General features: G+C 36.4%; 1 protein-coding gene across 4 annotated transcripts in view; it reads left to right on the top strand.

The window, feature by feature from the left end:
• Window positions 1-18,488, top strand: part of UBR3 (ubiquitin protein ligase E3 component n-recognin 3) — a 154,336-nt gene that overhangs the window by 88,198 nt on the left and 47,650 nt on the right. For all 4 annotated transcript variants that reach the window (XM_060177740.1, XM_060177741.1, XM_060177742.1 and 1 more), the window contains exons 18-23: window positions 1,798-1,937; window positions 3,961-4,057; window positions 9,033-9,174; window positions 11,106-11,210; window positions 14,394-14,567; window positions 16,218-16,678. In XM_060177740.1, coding sequence (XP_060033723.1) covers window positions 1,798-1,937; window positions 3,961-4,057; window positions 9,033-9,174; window positions 11,106-11,210; window positions 14,394-14,567; window positions 16,218-16,678 — 1,119 coding nt within the window. The remainder of the gene's footprint in view (window positions 1-1,797; window positions 1,938-3,960; window positions 4,058-9,032; window positions 9,175-11,105; window positions 11,211-14,393; window positions 14,568-16,217; window positions 16,679-18,488) is intronic.

Here is an 18,488-nt window from a genome sequence, read left to right as displayed (position 1 = left end):
CTTTCTTTCTTTCTTTCTTTCTTTCTTTCTTTCTTTCTTTCTTTCTTTCTTTCTTTCTTTCTTTCTTTCGAGGACTTTTCTTTAGTCTTAACTCAAGATGTCTTTAAGGCCAAAGACTGATATCTACAGACTTGTGTCATAAGCTGTGCATCTTATTTTTATTTAATTTAACTTTATTTTTTTAAATTAATGACCTAGGAAGTGGAGAAGAAAATAAAGTGTTGGGCTCTCTCTCTCTTTTTTTTTTTTTGTTAATCTTTACTTACTTACTGGATAGAGACAGCCAGAAATTGAGTGGTATGGGGTGACAGAGAGGGAGAGAGAAAGACAGCAGCACTGTTTTACCACTTGCAAAGCTTTCCCTCTGCAGGTGGGGACTAGGGGATTGAACCTGGGGCTTGAACCCAGGTCCTTGTGCATTGTTAACATGTGCACTCAACCAGGTGCACCAGCACCCAGCACCTAACTCTATTATTTTTAAACTTACTACTGATAAAACTTGAGATTTAGATTCTTATGTTATTTTGTGATTAAAATTTATTTTGTAAATATTTGACCAAATGTTCTTTATATTCTGAATACATGGACTAATTAGCTAAAATTTTATGGAATAGATTTTTTAAAAAAAATTTGTATTTAACACAAGATATAAGAGAAAGAGAGAGAGGAGACCAAAACATCACTTTGGCATGTGAATTGCCTGGGATTGAATTTAGGGCCTCATGCTTGAGAGTACAATGCTTTATCCACCACTCAGGCCATGGGGAATAACTCTTTAGAATATCTGTTTGATATTTTGAAGATTTTTTTTTGAGCTGTATCAATTTGACTGTTTGGTTATTTCATGCAACCATTCTGTATGCCATATCAGTACCCCAACAACAGCAGCATTCTTTGTAAGTTTGCATTTAACAGACTGTATACTTTAGTGGGAAACTGAAGAGAAAGAATCTTTGTGTTTTGTTCAGTAGTTGCTCCATGATTGTACTTGTTCTTTCTTTGTTTCCTTTTCTTGTGACTGTATTGTTTGTGGAAAATAATCTCTGCTCATACAATTCTTGGCTGAATTCTAGCATATTATGTTTAATTTTCTAAATAAGGTTAAATGTTTATAAAGTGTTGGAAATTGAACTGTTTTTTAATTTCCTGAAATTTTTATGAAAAACATTTTTAGGGGATATACATTTTGTCATAAACTACATAGATACACTTTATAAGTAATTTTATGGATTAAAGTTTTTTTCAACTTCAGTATCACTTTTTTGAGGGAGTATTGGCTTATATGTTGTTATATATAACATTTTTAAAAAGATTTTTTAAAAATAATTATTTATAAGAAAGGGAGAGAGAAAGAACCAGACATCACTGTGGTACATGTGCTGCCAGGGATTGAACTCAGGACCTCGTGCTTGAGAGTCTAATATTTTATCCACTGTGCCACCTCCTGGACCACAATATATATGAAATGTTTTTAAAAATTACAATTTATAAAAAATAACCAGGGCAGAGGGTAGAATAGCATAATGGTTATGCAAACAGACTCTAATGCCTGTGGGTGACTTCAAACTCCCAGGTTCAATCCTCTGCGTATCATAAGCCAGAGCTCAACAGTGCTCTGGTAAACAAAAGCCCAAAAAACATAGATCTATATAGCCCTCTTGTGGCCAACTTTATATGTTGCATCCAATTACTATGCATATTTTAGGAAAAGCCACTAGAAAGTTAAATACCTTGGTTAGTTTATAAAGTGGACTTTTAGTCATTACTGTTTATTTTTCCTTGACATATGTATCATATTCCAGAAAATCCAAACCCCAAAAGTGGCATTATTCCAGGCAGTTATAGCTTTGAGTCGGTTTTGTCAGCTGTAGCTGATTTTAAAGCTCCTGTTTTTGAACCTGGAGGTTCTATGCAACAAGGCATGTATACTCCCAAAGGTATGTTATATACGCAAACACATTGTATTAAATAGTGTTGCTTTTTGAAGTAATATTGTATCTGCTAAATATGCTTTGCCTTTTATTCAAATTTGGTTTTTCACTTTTATAAATATACATATTTTATGGCTTCCATTTATTTAAAAAATACATGCTTTTTAATGTAAAATAACTAGATTGTCAAATGAACATTATGTATGGATTCTAGTTATTTTTTTCTGAGTGGATTAACCATAAATTATATAAAATATATATCTAAAATATTTTGACTGTGTATATTCTCTAAGTAAATTTTTATTTTTTCTTTATTTCTTTATTGGGAATTAATGCTTTACATTTGACAGTAAATACAATAGATTGTACATGCATAATACTTCCCAGTTTTCCATATAACAATACAACCTCCACTAGGTCCTCTGTCATCCTTCTTGGACCTGTATTCTCCCCCCCCCCCCAGAGTCTTTTACTTTGGTGCAATACAGTAAAATTTTAAATAGTTCTTATTATTCTAGCTTTAACTTAAAATAGTTAAAAATCAAAACCTGTGTAGAATAATACATTCTTACATTTTGAACTTAAGCAAATACATATACACCTTTCCTTGAGTGATTGGTTTCCAAAGGATTTCCCCCTAAATTTATGAATGACATAATATTAGACAAGCTCTTGAGAGTCTTACTGTTGATCATTTTCATTACTTTAAAGATTTTGGAAATAGTAATTATATACTTACTGACTTCCTCAGGACTCATTGTTTAACTGAAAAATTGATGGCCTACTTTGAAACAACAAATAGCTTGCATTGTGTTTGGTAAAATACAGCAGAATGAAGTCTTTAGGGATTTCCCAAAGGTAGCAAGAACCATTCAGAGTCTGTGGTTGGAATGCATTCTATAAAGGAGAAGTACAATATCTATAGAATACTTTGTTTCTAAAATTCAGATGAACTGATACACTGCAGTGCTTACCGGTGGTGCTAATTTAAAACTCAACTTTCTATACCTCAGTTCCAGTTTGCTCTGATCAGAATGCCTGGAAAAGGGTGCCTGGAAAAGGGTGTTTTACAGAAATTTTCTATGTGATTGTTATGTACAATAAACCCTGAGACACTGAGGTGGAACACTTGAAGATTAGAAGTAGGAAATTGAGTGTGATTTTCAAATGCAATACAGAACTGTTTCAGTTGTGTAATATTGTGAAGTCAGGTTTTTAAACCTTTGTTTTTGACTTCTTTTAAGTCAGTTTTGAAACTTTTTAACAGTAGCTGAAATAATTGTTCAGTTTTTGGGGAAGTAAAACTTAAGTGAGTGCATGGAAGAACTGATAAAAGCAGTTCTTGTAAAACTAAGAGTAGATAGTGGACACATTAAAAAAAACATTGGAGGCGGGGGAGACAGCATAATGGTTATGCAAACAGACTCTTATGCCTGAGGCTCCAAAGTCCCAGGTTCAATCCCCCGCACCACCATAAGCCAGAGCTGAGCAGTGCTCTGGTGTTTCTGTCTTTCTCTCCCTCAAAAATAAAATAAGTAAAATATTAAAAAAAAGATATTAAAAAAAAAAAAGCACTCAAACATGAGGTTTTTAGTTCAATCCCCGGCAGCACATGTACCAGAGTGATGTCTGGTTCCCTCGCTCTTTCTCTCTCCTCCTAGCTTTCTCATTAACAAATAAAAAATATTTTAAAAAATTTATGTTTCACATTTTGTCTTTGAAACTTTTTAAAATGTTAATGCTTTTTGTTTCTCAGTCTCTATTTGTAATGTTGCAGAACTATCAATTAGCATTTGTGGAAAGGCACTATCACTACAACTCTGCTCATTTTTGTTTCTTGCTGACCAATTTATAATGATGACATTATAATCTCTTAGGGAAGTAGTCACAATTTTTATGGAAAAAAATATAACGAAATTACATGGTTTAAATTTAAGATATACTTAACTGTGATTGGTCACTATAAATTGACTTTGTTCCTCAGAAGTCAGTGTTCTGTTTCTTTTTTTTTTTTTTTTTTTTGTAATAGCGGAAGTCTGGGATCAGGAGTTTGACCCTGTTATGGTTATACTTCGAACGGTTTATCGGAGAGATGTGCAGTCTGCAATGGACAGATACACAGCATTGTAAGTTCATTATATTGGTTAGTGCAGTACTATCTTTATATACACAGCAAAGGTGCATTCACCAACCAGATGTGATATGCTCGCAGTAAAGTGTACTCCTCTTTGAGGAGAAACTCCTATTTTAAAATTTAAAAATTTTGTGACTGGGGAGGTTGTTCAGTTGGTAGAGCACAGGGCTTATTAGAGCATCAGGCTCCAAGTTCAATTCTTTTTTTTTTTTTTTTTCCAAGTTCAATTCTTAACACCGTGTATGTTAGAAAAGTATAAAGAAGTCGACACCACCATAGCCAGAGCTGAACAGTGCTCTGGTTTAAAAAAAGTTAAGTATAAAAAAGAAAAAATATGTAAATAAACTTACATATACATAAATAAATCTTACAAAAATGATTCTCAAGAAAAATATATTCTCAAGGTTAATCCGAAAATTGCTATAAAGATGGTATAAAAGGAAAAATTTCATGAAGTATCACAAGTAAACATAAAGTTACAAAAGCTTATTTGGTCGTTTGTTGATCATTGGAATTCAAAGCTTGGTTTTGTGTTGTTCTACATTTGAGCCAGCAGGGGAGGCACAAGCTAAGTGAATGAAAGCTATCTACAGAAAATGTGGTCATAATGCTGTGCTCTTCCTAACAGGGAAAATAACCAAAACCAATTTTAGTTACTATTATTTAGGGAAGTAATTTAAAATATCAGTGAGTACAAAAATATAAGTTCTAAAGGACATTTTTTAATGAAGAATTTAATTTTCTGTTATGTTTTTTAGTGTACTATTTCTGTTTTTATACTTAAATTATACTTAACTATAGTATGCTTATATATTGCTGAAAATAGGATATTAATTATTAGGGATTTTGATAGCAGATTTAAACCAGTACAAATATTTTAGATTTTGACAAAATATTTAAATTGACATTATAATAGGTATGCTAGATGTAACTGAATTTTCTCTTTTCCCAAGACTTAACAATAATAATTGTTGAGCTTAAGGCCCATCAGAGACGTATCTGAAGGAAGTTTGTGGTGTAGAATTTTAGCATTTCATACCCCCCTAACTAAAAAACACAAAACAAAATCTAGTTCAGCCATCAGCATCTCTAAGACCTTTGGTGTGGTAATTTGAAGTTTCTCTTCATCACTTAAAAAAATTTTTTTTTTAGATTTATTTTTATTATTTTATTTTTTAAAAATATTTATTTTATTCCCTTTTGTTGCCCTTGTTGTTTTATTGTTGTAATTATTATTGTTGTCATTGTTGTTGGCTAGGACAGAGAGAAATGGGGAAGACAGAGGGGGAGAGAAAGATAGACACCCACAGACCTGCTTCACCACTTGTGAAACGACTCCTCTGCAGGTGGGGAGCCGGGGCTCGAACTGCTGGTCCTTGTGCTTTGTGCCACTTGTGCTTAACCCACTACGCTACAGCCCGACTCTATTTTTATTTTAATTTTTAAAATTTTTAAAAATTTATTTAATTTTTTGAGAGAGATGCAGAGAGAGAGACACACACACACAGGGAAACACCAGAGCACTACTCAGCTCTGGCTTATGGTGGTGCCGGGGATAGAACCTGGGATTTAGGAGCCTCAGGCATGAGAGTCTGTTTCTATAACCATTATGCTGTCTCCCCCACCCTGATTTATTTTTCTTTTTACTACTTTTTTCTTTTTCTTTTTTTTCTTTTTTATTTAAGAAAGGATTAATTAACAAAACCATAGTGTAGGAGGGGTACAACTCCACACAATTCCCACCACCCAATCTCCATATCCCACCACCTCCCCTGATAGCTTTCCCACTCTCTATCCCTCTGGGAGCATGGACCCAGGGTCATTGTGGGTTGTGGAAGGTGGAATACCTGTAATTGCTTCCCCGCTGAACATGGGCGTTGACTGGTCGGTCCATACTCCCAGTCTGCCTCTCTCTTTCCCTAGTAGGATGGGTCTCTGGGGAAGCAGAGCTCCAGGACACATTGGTGGGGTCTTCAGTCCAGGGAAGCCTGGCCGGCATCCTGATGACATCTGGAACCTGGTGACTGAAAAGAGAGTTAACATACAAAGCCAAACAAATTGTTGAGCAGTCATGGACCCAAAGCTTGGAATAGTGGAGAGGAAGTGTTAGGGGGATACTCACTGCAAACTCTAGTGTACTTCTGCTTTCAGGTATATATTTTGCAGTAGTTTACAGATACGTGTGAACATATGCTCTCTCTCACAGAAACTGGTGTATATCTAGGTTTTGGGACTTTGTTAGAAAGTGAACCACCTGAGATGGAATTAGAGTATACTAAAATTTATTTAATTTTTTGAGAGATGCAGAGAGAGACACACACACAGGGAAACACCAGAGCACTACTCAGCTCTGGCTTATGGTGGTGCGGGGGATTGAACCTGGGATTTGGGAGCCTCAGGCATGAGAGTCTGTTTCCATAATCATGCTGTCTCTCCCACCCTGATTTATTTTTATTTTTACTACTTTTTTTTTTTTAAACAGAACGCTGCTTAGCTGTAACTTATGGTAGTGCTGGAGATTAAACCTGGGACCTTGGAGTCTCAGGCATTCTTTTTATTATTCCTTTTCCTTTGTTATTAATAGAAATTTGAACTGGGATTGCACTGAAACCTCAAAGTTTTTAAAAAATTTATTTGGGAGTCGGGCTGTAGCACAGCGGGTTAAGCGCAGGTGGCGCAAAGCGCAGGGACCGATTTAAAGATCCCGGTTCGGGCCCTAGCTCCCCACCTGCAGGGGAGTCGCTTCACAAGTGGTGAAGCAGGTCTGCAGGTGTCTATCTTTCTCTCCCCTTCTCTATCTTCCCCTCCTCTCTCCATTTCTCTCTGTCCTATCCAACAACGAATTGCGTCAACAAGGGCAATAATAATAACCACAACGAAGCTACAACAAGGGCAACAAAAGGGGGGAAAAAATGGCCTCCAGGAGCGGTGGATTCATGGTGCAGGCACCGAGCCCAGCAATAACCCTGGAGGAGGGAAAAAAAAATTCATTTAATTAATTAATTAATATTATTGGATAGAGACAGAGGGAAGTTTAGAAGGGGGAGATAGACACCTGCAGCCCTGCTTCACCACTTGTGAGGCTTCCCCTCCCCCCAGCAGGCAGGGACCAGGGGCTTGAACCTGGGTCCTTGAGTACTGTAATGTGTGCACTTAACCAGGTGTACCACACTGCCTGGCCCCAACTTCTGAAGGTTTGAGGGGCAATTATGTAAGGTAATCATTTTTTATTTTTTAAATATTTTTTTATTTGTTATTAATAGTTTGGTACAAGATTATAGGATTACAATGTATAGAGAGTAATTCTACAGCATAGATTCTGTTGGGTTGGAGGAGAGGATGTCTGCATTCAGTCCTTACTTTAGCCTCTTACCTCCCTACCTCGAGTTCCTTAGCTGGCAAGCACTGCCATTGTCCCATTCTTTTGAGCACTCAGCCGGGCAGTTTGGGATGGGTTGATTTCCTACTTCTCTCCTTTGTGTTCTTCTTCTTCTTTTTTTAAATTTAATTTTCATTTTATTTATTATTTAAAAAAAAGATTTCAGGGTTTAGGTATATCTAGGCTCCTGCTTGGCACCGCTGACAACAATGACAGAAGAAACAGTGAGTGGGGCCTGACTTGACACGATGCCCTCACAGGACCGCGTATGTGTCATGGCTGCATGGTTCACAGGTGGTTCATGGCTAACTTCATAAGTTCGCCAACCATGTTGGCATGGAATTCCTCTGGGGATAAGTGCTTCACAGCCAGCAGCACCAAGAAAGGACTAGGGCTGATGGCTGGGACGAGAAGGCCCCTGCAGTCTCTCTCAGTGTGCGCTTGTGACTGCTCCAGGATCATTTCTTGAACAGCTCATCCCTTTCTCACTGATTTAAAATGATAAAATTGTCATCTACATTTTGACCTTCTGTGTTAGCAGTTTTGGCCACTTGGTAAAATCTGCTTTTAAACACAAGATCAATAATGCTGGCACTTCTCCTGCCTATTTGCAGATATGTGTAGAATATACATGGAGGGAACCCAACTCACTGCCTACTTGGCAGAAAGCCAAACTTGGTCACACCAGCCTTTTGCATGAACAGAAATTCTGCTTTATTGTACAGAAGAGAGAATTCATCTAAACCAGGCCTCTCTCTCCTCCTAGCAATTACCTGGTCTTTATCTTTGGAGAGATGCAGAAGGTGACAGGAAAGTGAGATGGGGAAGAGGCCATCACCTTGATCTCTTATTTCCTCCCTCCCTTCCTTCCTTCCTTCCTTCCTTCCTTCCTTCCTTCCTTCCTTCCTTCCTTCCTTCCTTCTTCCTTCCTGCTGCAATTGGGAACATCATTTTATCTTTTGTTAGTTCAAATATGCAGTCAGAAGATTTTATTTTAGGTTGAATTTATTTATTTGATAGGACAGAGGGAAGGGGGGAGAGAGAGAGGGAGAGAGAGAGGGAGAGAGGGAGAGAGAGAGAGAGAGAGAGAGAGAGAGAGATAGGCAGACACCTAAGACCTGCTTTGCAGCTTGTGAAGTGTCTCCCCTGCAGGGTGTGTATAGTGGTGGTGGGGGGTAGGGCTCAAACCTGCATCCTTGCCTGGGTCCTCACACTTAGTGCTGTGTGCATTTAGCTGTGTGTGCCACCGCCCGGCCACCAATTTTATTTTATATTCTTTATAGGGTCTCCAGCTGTTGTTAGTGGAATAATTTCTAGGTTGTCTATTTTATTCGTTGCAATTTTTGTTTTGTTTCCCATGTTGACAAATTCTTTTTTTTATTTCTGGCTTTCAGTTTTACTTATCCTTCTCATTTTTATTCAGTAGGAGTAGTAGATGGTAATATTTGTTGTGGAGAGATTAGTTACCTATTTTTTTTTAGCAATTTGGTTAAAATAGTATCACATATAAAATGTGAAAAAAATAATTAAAAAATTACTGTTCAAGCTTCAATTTAAGTGTCATCTAATTTTAGTTTTATTTTTATAGTTTAAAACAGAGTGGAAAATTCCCCGGAAATCCCTGGCCTCCCTACAAGAAAAGGACACCACTTCATCCCAGTTACAAAGGCCTCATGAGACTTCTGCACTGTAAAACTTTACATATTGTGCTGTTCACTCTGCTTTACAAGGTATAGTGAATATAGAGGCTCAAAGGAAAAGTTTCCATAAAATAGTATCTATAAATCAAAATGTGTGAAGATTAAAAAATTAAAACTGTTTGAGGATATGTCATAACTACATATATGTGGATTTGAAGTTGGAAACAATAAAACCACATATCGTTTTTACTGGGAAATTATTCATCTTTTTAAAAAATTTTATTATTATTATTTTTTAATTTTTTTAACCAGAGCACTTCTCAGCTCTGGCTTATGGTGGTGTGGGGGATTCAACCTGGGACTTTGGAACCTCAGGTATAAGAGTCTCTTTGCATAACCATTATGCGAAATTATTCATCTTATCCAGTTTCTGACAGGAATATTTGTGGCTTAGGGAGAATATGATGTCAAGTAGTATGAAATTACAGGAAGGTGGTCTGGGCATCAGGTGGCACAGTGGATAAAGCATTGGATTCTCAAGCATGAGGTCCTGAGTTCAGTCCCTGGCAGCACATGTACCAGAGTGATGTCTGGTTCTCTCTCTCTCTCTCTCTCCTATCTTTCTCAATAAATAAATAAATAAAACCTTAAAAAAAAAGAAGTTACAGGAGGAATGGAATGAACAACAAAACCCAAAATACCAACAGAATCCACTGATATAACAGAAAATATGATGATGGCCCTGGAGCCAATAGCCCTTAGTTTAGGACTGTTCTCATTATTTAAGAAAATTTTTTTTTTACCCCTCTGGTCAGCAGTGTGACATCTAGGGCTTTGAGTGGGTCCATATGAGCTGGTAATAAGAATCTGCGTTCATTAAATTTCTTAGAAACTCCAAAGATGGTGTTTTCTTTTCTTGCTTCTTTGTGTGTATTTTTTACTTGATGTTACCTAGAATTTGTTTTTTTCTGTTTTTTAAAATTTTATTTTTTATTTTTATTTATTAGAGATAGCCAGAAGTTGAGAGGGTAGGGGGAGAGAGAGGGAGAGAGAAAGAGAAACACTTGCAGCATGGCTTCTCCACCTGAAGGTTTTCCACTGCAGGTGGGGACCAGGGACTTGAACCTGGATCCTTCTGATTGTAACATATGCAGTCAACCACCACTTGGCCCTTAGAATTTGTTTTTTTCCTGGGTCTTCTCACACAGAACTGACTTCTATATTTGGCTAATAATAACTGGGAACTCAAAAGTTGTGTACATAATGTTTTGGAGAGTATGTATATATTCATATATAAGTATACATATATAATAAGTATATTTATGATCTAATCTGGGTAAGAGTTATAAGACAGTCTATATTCAAGTTATTGTCACCAGCAGAAGAATGTCAGAAAATTAGGATATTAAATATTCTTGATAAATCATTTTTTAAAAAAATATTTATTTTATTTATTCCCTTTTGTTGCCCTTGTTGTTTTATTGTTGTAGTTATTATTGTTGTTGTCGTTGTTGGATAGGACAGAGAGAAATGGAGAGAGGAGGGGAAGACAGAGAGGAGGAGAGAAAGACACCTGCAGACCTGCTTCACCGCCTGTGAAGCGACTCCCCTGCAGGTGGGGAGCCGGGGTTCGAACCGGGATCCTTATGCCGGTCCTTGTGCTTTGCGCCACCTGCGCTTAACCCGCTGCGCTACAGCCCGACTCCCGATAAATCATTTTATTACATATCAGTATATTTATATTAATAGGTTTACTAGGCTATTTGTTAGCCTTTACAAAATCATCAAATTAGTGTTTCTTGCTACTGCTTAAAATACACTGTGATCTTGAGAGGGAACTTTAAATTTTCATATTTTCACCAAGATATAACTTTGCATACATATCATGCTATATATTTATTTATAATATATAACGTAGGGGTATGTTATTTTTCATTTATAATACTAAAATTTTTTTTGATATTTAAATGAAATATTTTTGTGTAAGAAGTATTGATGGTGCATCTTTTTCCTTTTCAAAGATTTTGATGGATCACCAAAATCTGTCTGAACATGTACTCTGCATGGTCTTATATCTGATTGAATTAGGACTTGAAAACTCAGTTGAGGAAGAATCAGATGAAGAGGTAAGTAGTTTCTTATATTTTTAAATGTTAAAGTCATGGCATGATTTAGGTGGGGGAGAAGGGTGTTTGTACATTTACCACAGGGAGATGAGAAATTGTACCCATGCACCAACAGCTGTCGTGTAAACCTTTAAACCCCCAATACAATGATTTGAAAACAAAAAAATGGCATGTCATCTTCAAATGTACTGATGGATTCATCAAATACATTTATTTATTTATTTAGTTTTGCCTCCAGGGTTATTGCCAGGGCTTGGTGCCTGCACCACGAATCCACTGCTCCTCGAGACCATTTTTTCCCCTTTTGTTGCCCTTGTTGTTTCTTATCATTGTTGTGGTTATTATTATTATTGTTGTTGTCATCATTGTTGGATAGGACAGAGATAAATGGTAGGACAGAGAGAAATGGAGAGAGGAGGGGAAGACAGAGAAGGGGAGAGAAAGATAGACACCTGCAGACAAGTAATAACAACTTTTTTGTTATTAATTGCATGTTACCAGATTGTAAGATTACAATGTATAGGGAGTGGGGCGGTAGCGCAGCGGGTTAAGTGCACATGGCGCAAAGCGCAAGAACCAGTCTAAGGATCCGGGTTTGAGCTCTGGGCTCCCCACCTGCAGGGGAGTCGCTTCAGAGGCGGTGAAGCAGGTCTGCAGGTGTCTGTCTTTCTCTCCCCTTCTCTGTCTTCTCCTCCTCTCTCCATTTCTTTCTGTCCTATCCAACAACAATGACAACAATAATAACTACAACAATAGAACAACAAGGGCAACAAAAGGGACTAAATAAATATTTTAAAAAGTTTCTAAACAAACAAACAAAAAAGATTACAATGTATAGTTCCATACCACATCCACCACCACCGGTCTGTATCCCCAGCCTCCTATAGATAGTTCTCACAAGTCCTACAAATAGTTTGCTTGTTTCTGTTTTTTTTTTTTGGCAAGTGCATGTTAATCAGATCTCTAGATTCCACATAATAAGTGAAACCATTTGATTGTTTTCTTTCTTCTCTTTATTTATTTCTCTAAGCATAATCACCTCCAGTTCTATCTGTTTTGCTACAAGGGACAAACTAATCTTTTTTGCTAGCAGAATAGTATTCCACGGAATATATTTACCATAATTTCTTTAACCAGTCATCTGTTGCTGTGCATTTAGGCTGCTTCCACTCTTTGCCCAGAGGAGTTCATATGTTCCTTCTGATTAGTGTTTGAGGGTCCACTGGATAAATGCCTAACAGTGGTATTGAATTTTAGAGTTTTTAATAAGTACTGTAAAAGGGCCTTATTTCATCTCTAAAAACAGAAATCTTTAGAGGTTTCACTGACACATTAGGTTACTTAAATGTGTAATTCATAAATACGTAAGTCTAAAAATAAGTGATTTATGGTGATACTGATTATTGGCAAATAATCATTAAGTTTGACCTTCAGTTTGAAAATTAGTAATTTGATTAAGTATTAATTTTTATAATTTTATTTTTATGAGAGAGACAGTGAAAAATACAATAGCAGTGCAGTTCTGGTAAATACAATACCAGGGATAGAAACTAGGGTCTTCTGGGTCCATGCTCCCAGAGGGATAGAGAATGGGAGAGCTATCGGGGGAGGGGGTGGGATATGGAGATTGGGCGGTGGGAATTGTGTGGAGTTGTACCCCTCCTACCCTATGGTTTTGTTAATTAATCCTTTCTTAAATAAAAAAAAAAAAAAGAAAAAAAAAAAAGATTAAAAAAATTAAAAAAAAAAAAAAAAAGAAACTAGGGTCTTAACCGCTGTACAGATCCTATATTCTATCACTGAGTTAGCTCCTTAGCTCTTGGTATTATTTCTTATTTTTGATTTTTTTTTCTTCTCTCATTTCAGGAGTGAGAGAGAGAGAGAGAGAGATAGCAGGCTTTGAACTTCCTCTGGTCCCATAGTACCTCCTTGTTGAAGGCCCATGCTCTACCTGGTGAGCTATCTCTCTGGCTCCCCCTAGAGATTATTTTGAATTTATTACAATTTTTTTCTATAAAGATTTTTGAATTAAGCATATATTGTGGTCCTGGAGGTGGCGCAGTTGATGAAGCATTGGATTCTCAAGCATGAAGTCCTGAGTTCAGTCTCCACCAGCACATGTACCAGAGTAATGTCTGGTTCTCTCTCTCTCTTTCTCTCTCTCTCCTCCTATCTTCATGAATGAATAAATAAAATCTTAAAAAAAAAGAAGCATATATTATATGGAAGGATGTTTAACTTCTTAAGGAGGTTATAGCTTAAGCTGTTAGTGTATTTTTAGCCTGTGGAAATAACATTTCTAGAAAAACAATTTTTACTGCAAGCAGATTCTACAAATGTTAATGTTTTTCTTACTCTCTTCCTTCTGAAAGACAAACTATAACACAACAGCAAAAAACAAGTGTTCTTGATGATAGTTGTAGTATCAAGATAATACAGTAGGACTGTATGACATTTCCTTGATAAAAATAAACAAGCAGTAGCCAGTATTTTTTTTTTAGTCTTAGTTGTGTCAATATATATTCTGTTATTGATAATAACACAAAGATTTCTGTAAAGTGAGTTCTCTTTTTCGCTGATTTTTTTTTTAAAGATTTTCTTCTACAGTTAGTCTAAATTTACATTAGCTAACCATATGAGTTATTTATAACAAAAAAGAGAAAGATATACTGGTAAGTAGTCCCAGCTTGAAAAATGCATTTTCAGTTGGTATTTAGCTGACTTCTATTTACCTGTGCTAATATTGAGACATTTATCCCTGTATTTTATGTTTGAAATATTTATTTATTTGCAATACTGGGGAATGAACCCAGGTCACTGAGCATGTGAAATTACCTGTCTGACCCAATTATTTTTCTATATTTTTGTGAGACTGAGACACATCAAAGTACTACTCCAGTTACACATGGAATTTACTTGGTGCTGTCAGTGGTGCTTCCATGTGTTGCTAGGGATTAAACTCAGAGCTTCATATGTGGTAAGGAATGCACTTTTACCCCCTCCCCCACCCCGAGTCATCACCTAGACCCTAGAATTTGGTATTATTATCCTTTATAACTTGTAGATGAGACTACAGGGACTCAGGAATGTGACAGTCGATAGAGTCATTTAGACTTGTTATATTATCACTGTGCCTTCTGTTTGATTTAACATAGTTTGGTATTCATTATATGTATGTTTTAGGCATCAGTATGTGGACCAGAACGTTGTCATGACAGTTGGTTTCCTGGCAGTAACTTAGTATCAAACATGAGACACTTTATAAACTATGTTAGAGTGAGAGTTCCAGAGACTGCTCCAGAAGTTAAGAGAGACCCACCTGCAAGTACCAGCTCTGATAGTTTGGGTTCTTCACAAGTAAGTATGAAGGAGAGAAGGAAAAGAAAAGTAAATGTGGTTACAGATGACTTTAACTTGTCTCTTATTTCCTCTGATGTATTTAAACAACTACTGCATCACCAGTCTCTTTCCTTTAATCTGCCAGAGCTCACGACGGCCTCAAGTTCTTCAAAGAGAGGTAGATGTATATGGTATTTGCATTAACTAGCAATATGGCTTTAACTGAAAATAAGAAACGACATTTTGAAGTATTTGTATCTTTACGTTTGTCTAATTAATATGGTTAAATTAAAACATGTTTCTTTATGTGTGTGTGTGTTTTTGATATGGTGATTTGAACTTTTAAATAAAATTCATACTATTGAAATTAGTACTAAGTAGTTAAGGGTGGATTTTCTTTCTCCTTAGTTTTTGGACCTATAAATGATGGCATATCAGGGTCTGTTAGCATTGCTACTAACATTTAAAATGAATGATTCCTAAATCAAAATACATTTTGTTATCTTTAGTTACTGGTAACATGCCTGTTTATCACTGTTGCCATCATCATTATCATTGTGCTTCAATGACAATGAGTTGGTTGGGAGAAAACAAGCCCACAAAAACTGTACGCTTCATATATTGTATATTGAACTCATTTTGAAAATCAGCTTTTATTGCATGTAGCTTAAACTAATTTTTTTAAGAAGCAGAAATAAAATCTTGTAATGACATGTCAGGTAACAAAAATAAAGAGCCTCTCATCTACAATCCAGCTTTTTATGCGTGCGAGTAGAAAACTTTTTATTCGTGCGAGTAGAGAACGTTGGACTCGTTTTTTTTATTTTTTATGGTAGTCCTATTTGTAGAAGCTTTCTTTTGTCTTTGACACTGTGTTTCTCCTTATGAATACCATAAATTTTTTTTTGATTTAATTATTGGAATCTTTAGATCTTTTGACTACTGGTAGAAAGTACTTTGAAAACTACATTGGATATTAAAAAAAGTAGTATGTGCATTAAAATCATTAAAATGTTTATACTAGAGCATTCTTAAAAATTAATGAAATTATTCAGCCAACTCATATTATTTCTAAAATTTCTTGGGCAGTTTGCTTCAGCAAGAATTAATTTAGAAGATAAGCTATTGAGAAAAATAATCTGTTTAAATAACAAATTATAGTATTTAAATACAAAACAAATTAAGTTGTTTTTTTATATTTTAGTAATATTAATCATTATGTTAGATACAACTTTCAAAGTTCCTTGAAAATGAAATTAGTTGGCTAGAAGATTCATTAATTTAGAGAAAATTATAGTTTCTTTAAGATAGAAAAGAGAAGGTTCTGTTAGGAGTCAATAAAAACAATTGGATTCTTGATGAATACTGAGTAGAATAACCTTTATTCCTTAAACTGATGAATATTTTAGTTTATAATTCATCTGTATTATGAGTGTAGACATCACTCAAGCTTTATTTTCTTAAAGATTCCAAAAAATGTGATATGATTGGCAATCTTCTTTCTCCTTATTGTCACTTCCAAATTTAATGGAGCTAAATTTATGTGAGGAAGGGAGTTGAGGGGACAGATGACCTTACTGAATCCCACCTAGAAAATGTAACATTAGTATATTTGACATTGACTAACTTTTCGATTTTCCTTTCTTTATATATAATTTTTATTTGTAGAATTCTGGAACAGCTCAAGTTTTCAGCTTAGTAGCAGAACGTAGAAAAAAGTTTCAGGAGATCATCAATCGCAGTAGCAGTGAAGCAAATCAAGTTGTTCGCCCCAAATCTTCAAGTAAATGGTCTGCGCCTGGTTCAGCCCCTCAGTTAACCACAGCCATTTTGGAAATAAAAGAAAGCATATTGTCTCTCCTAATCAAACTTCATCACAAACTCTCAGGAAAACAGAACTCCTATTATCCTCCTTGGCTTGATGACATAGATGTTTTAATCCAACCTGAAATTCCTAAATATAGTCATGGAGATGGTATAACTTCGGTAGAAAGAATTTTACTAAAAGCTGCGTTGCAAAGTCGAATGAACAAACGTATCATTGAAGAGATATGCAGAAAAGTGACTCCTCCTGTCCCACCCAAAAAGATCACTGCAGCAGAGAAGAAAACAATGGATAAAGAAGAAAGGTACTTCTGATATACTTGTAGAGTTTTCTTTCTTTTTAAAAATTTTTATTGGGGGGTGGTGGTGTTAATGGTTTACAGTTTAGTTAGTGAGCTACAGGTATGATATATATTTTTTATCTCACTGATAGGTATCTACAGAAACGCTTTGACCCCCAACTTAAGACCTTTTCCACTATCATTTACCAGGATCCCAAAGCCTACCCCCCCCGCCCCCCCGCAAACACACACCCTCTCCTTGTCCCCCAGAGTCCTTTGCTTTGGTCTTTAGTGTAACTTTGAGAAACTGTTGATTTACCAGGTGGTTGTTGTCATAGGGTATGTTTTCACATATCCCCAAGGACAGATGTTGGTATACCTCAGTCTCTACCACACTGTTATCCTCCTTCATTTAGCACTAGGTCTTCACTGCCGTGCGCTACCCCCTCCCTCATCCCCATGGCTCTACGCCCCACCTTTCCTTTCTCTGAGTCCTCAGATCTGCTGTGCTAGACCAGAATTCGCGGAGGTTGAAGATTTCTTACTTCTTTCTCCTTTTAACAGTTAGACTAGTTTGTAAGAGAAATATGGGAGCAAACATTAGTGCTTATGCTTATATATGTAGTAAGCTTGAGCCATTCAGGGGAGAGAAAGCAAGTTTCTGATGTCAACATTAAATTATTACCCTAGCAGGGCTGGGTAGTGGCACACCTGGTTGAATGCACGTTACGATGCGCAAGGACCTGGGTTTGAGCCCCCAGTCCCCACCTGCAGGGAGAAGCTTTGTGAGTGGCGAAGCAGTGTTATAGGTGTCTCTCTGTCTCTCTCCCTCTCTATCTACCCCTTCCCTCTCAATTTCTTGCTGTCTATCAAATAAAAAACAAAGATAATAAATTATTATAGACAGAGAGAACTTCCCAGATAGGGCACATGCCTTTTTGTTGAGACACTGGCATCTTGCATATTTCTAATGACATTTCTGGGAGAGAAAGAGACCACCAGTTTCCCCTGAGGTCGTGACACTCTCAAATGGCGCCGAGGGTCAAACCTGTACTCCATGCATGGCAAGGCCTGCACTGCACCAGGTGAACTGTCTCTTTTGCCCTTATATTCCTTTACTTCAAGTAAACAAAACTTGAAATAGCTTCTGTTAGAAGCTGGGAAACTTCATGGTTTGCTCATTCTCTATAAGGGGAGACATATTTTAAGATTAATTAATTAAAAAAATTAACATTGATTTACAATATTACGAGATTTTAGTACATTTACACACACACACTCTCTCTCTCTCTCTCTCTCTCTCACACTTTTTTTATGGCACTGGTGACTGAAGCTCAAGTGCTATACCAGAGACCTACCCTCACTGCCCCTACCTGTTCCCTCTGATAACCGTCAAGTTGGCACAGAGTCTGAGAGTCACTTTGGGTAGTATTGCTTTTATATTTTATATATGATTTAGTTATCCGTATTCTATATTTAAAAGTAAATCTTACTTTTACCTTTGTGTATAGAGGCCAGTGACTTTCTCTACTTTTCTACTGCTTTAAAAGGCAATCAGATCATATGTTTACTGAAGCTTAGTTGACATACTACAAGATTGGTTTACTTTCAGGTACACTAACAGCATAATGACTTGACCTTAAAAGTGGTTTTTTTTTTTAAAAAAATTTTCTGCCTCCCTCTCTTTCCCCTTCCTCCTTCTCTTCATCCCTCCCATGCTCCCTCACTCCCTCCCTCTTTCTCTCATTCTTCCCCCCCCCTTTTAAATTTTTTGGATAGAGACAGAGAAATTGAGAGAGGAGGGGCTGGTAGGGATCAAGAGAGACACCTGCAG

The sequence above is a fragment of the Erinaceus europaeus genome, chromosome 18 (genome assembly GCF_950295315.1).
Source record: "Erinaceus europaeus chromosome 18, mEriEur2.1, whole genome shotgun sequence".
NCBI lineage: Eukaryota > Metazoa > Chordata > Mammalia > Eulipotyphla > Erinaceidae > Erinaceus > Erinaceus europaeus.
Note: the sequence above shows the minus strand (reverse complement) of the source record. Positions and strands in the feature narration are given on the sequence as shown.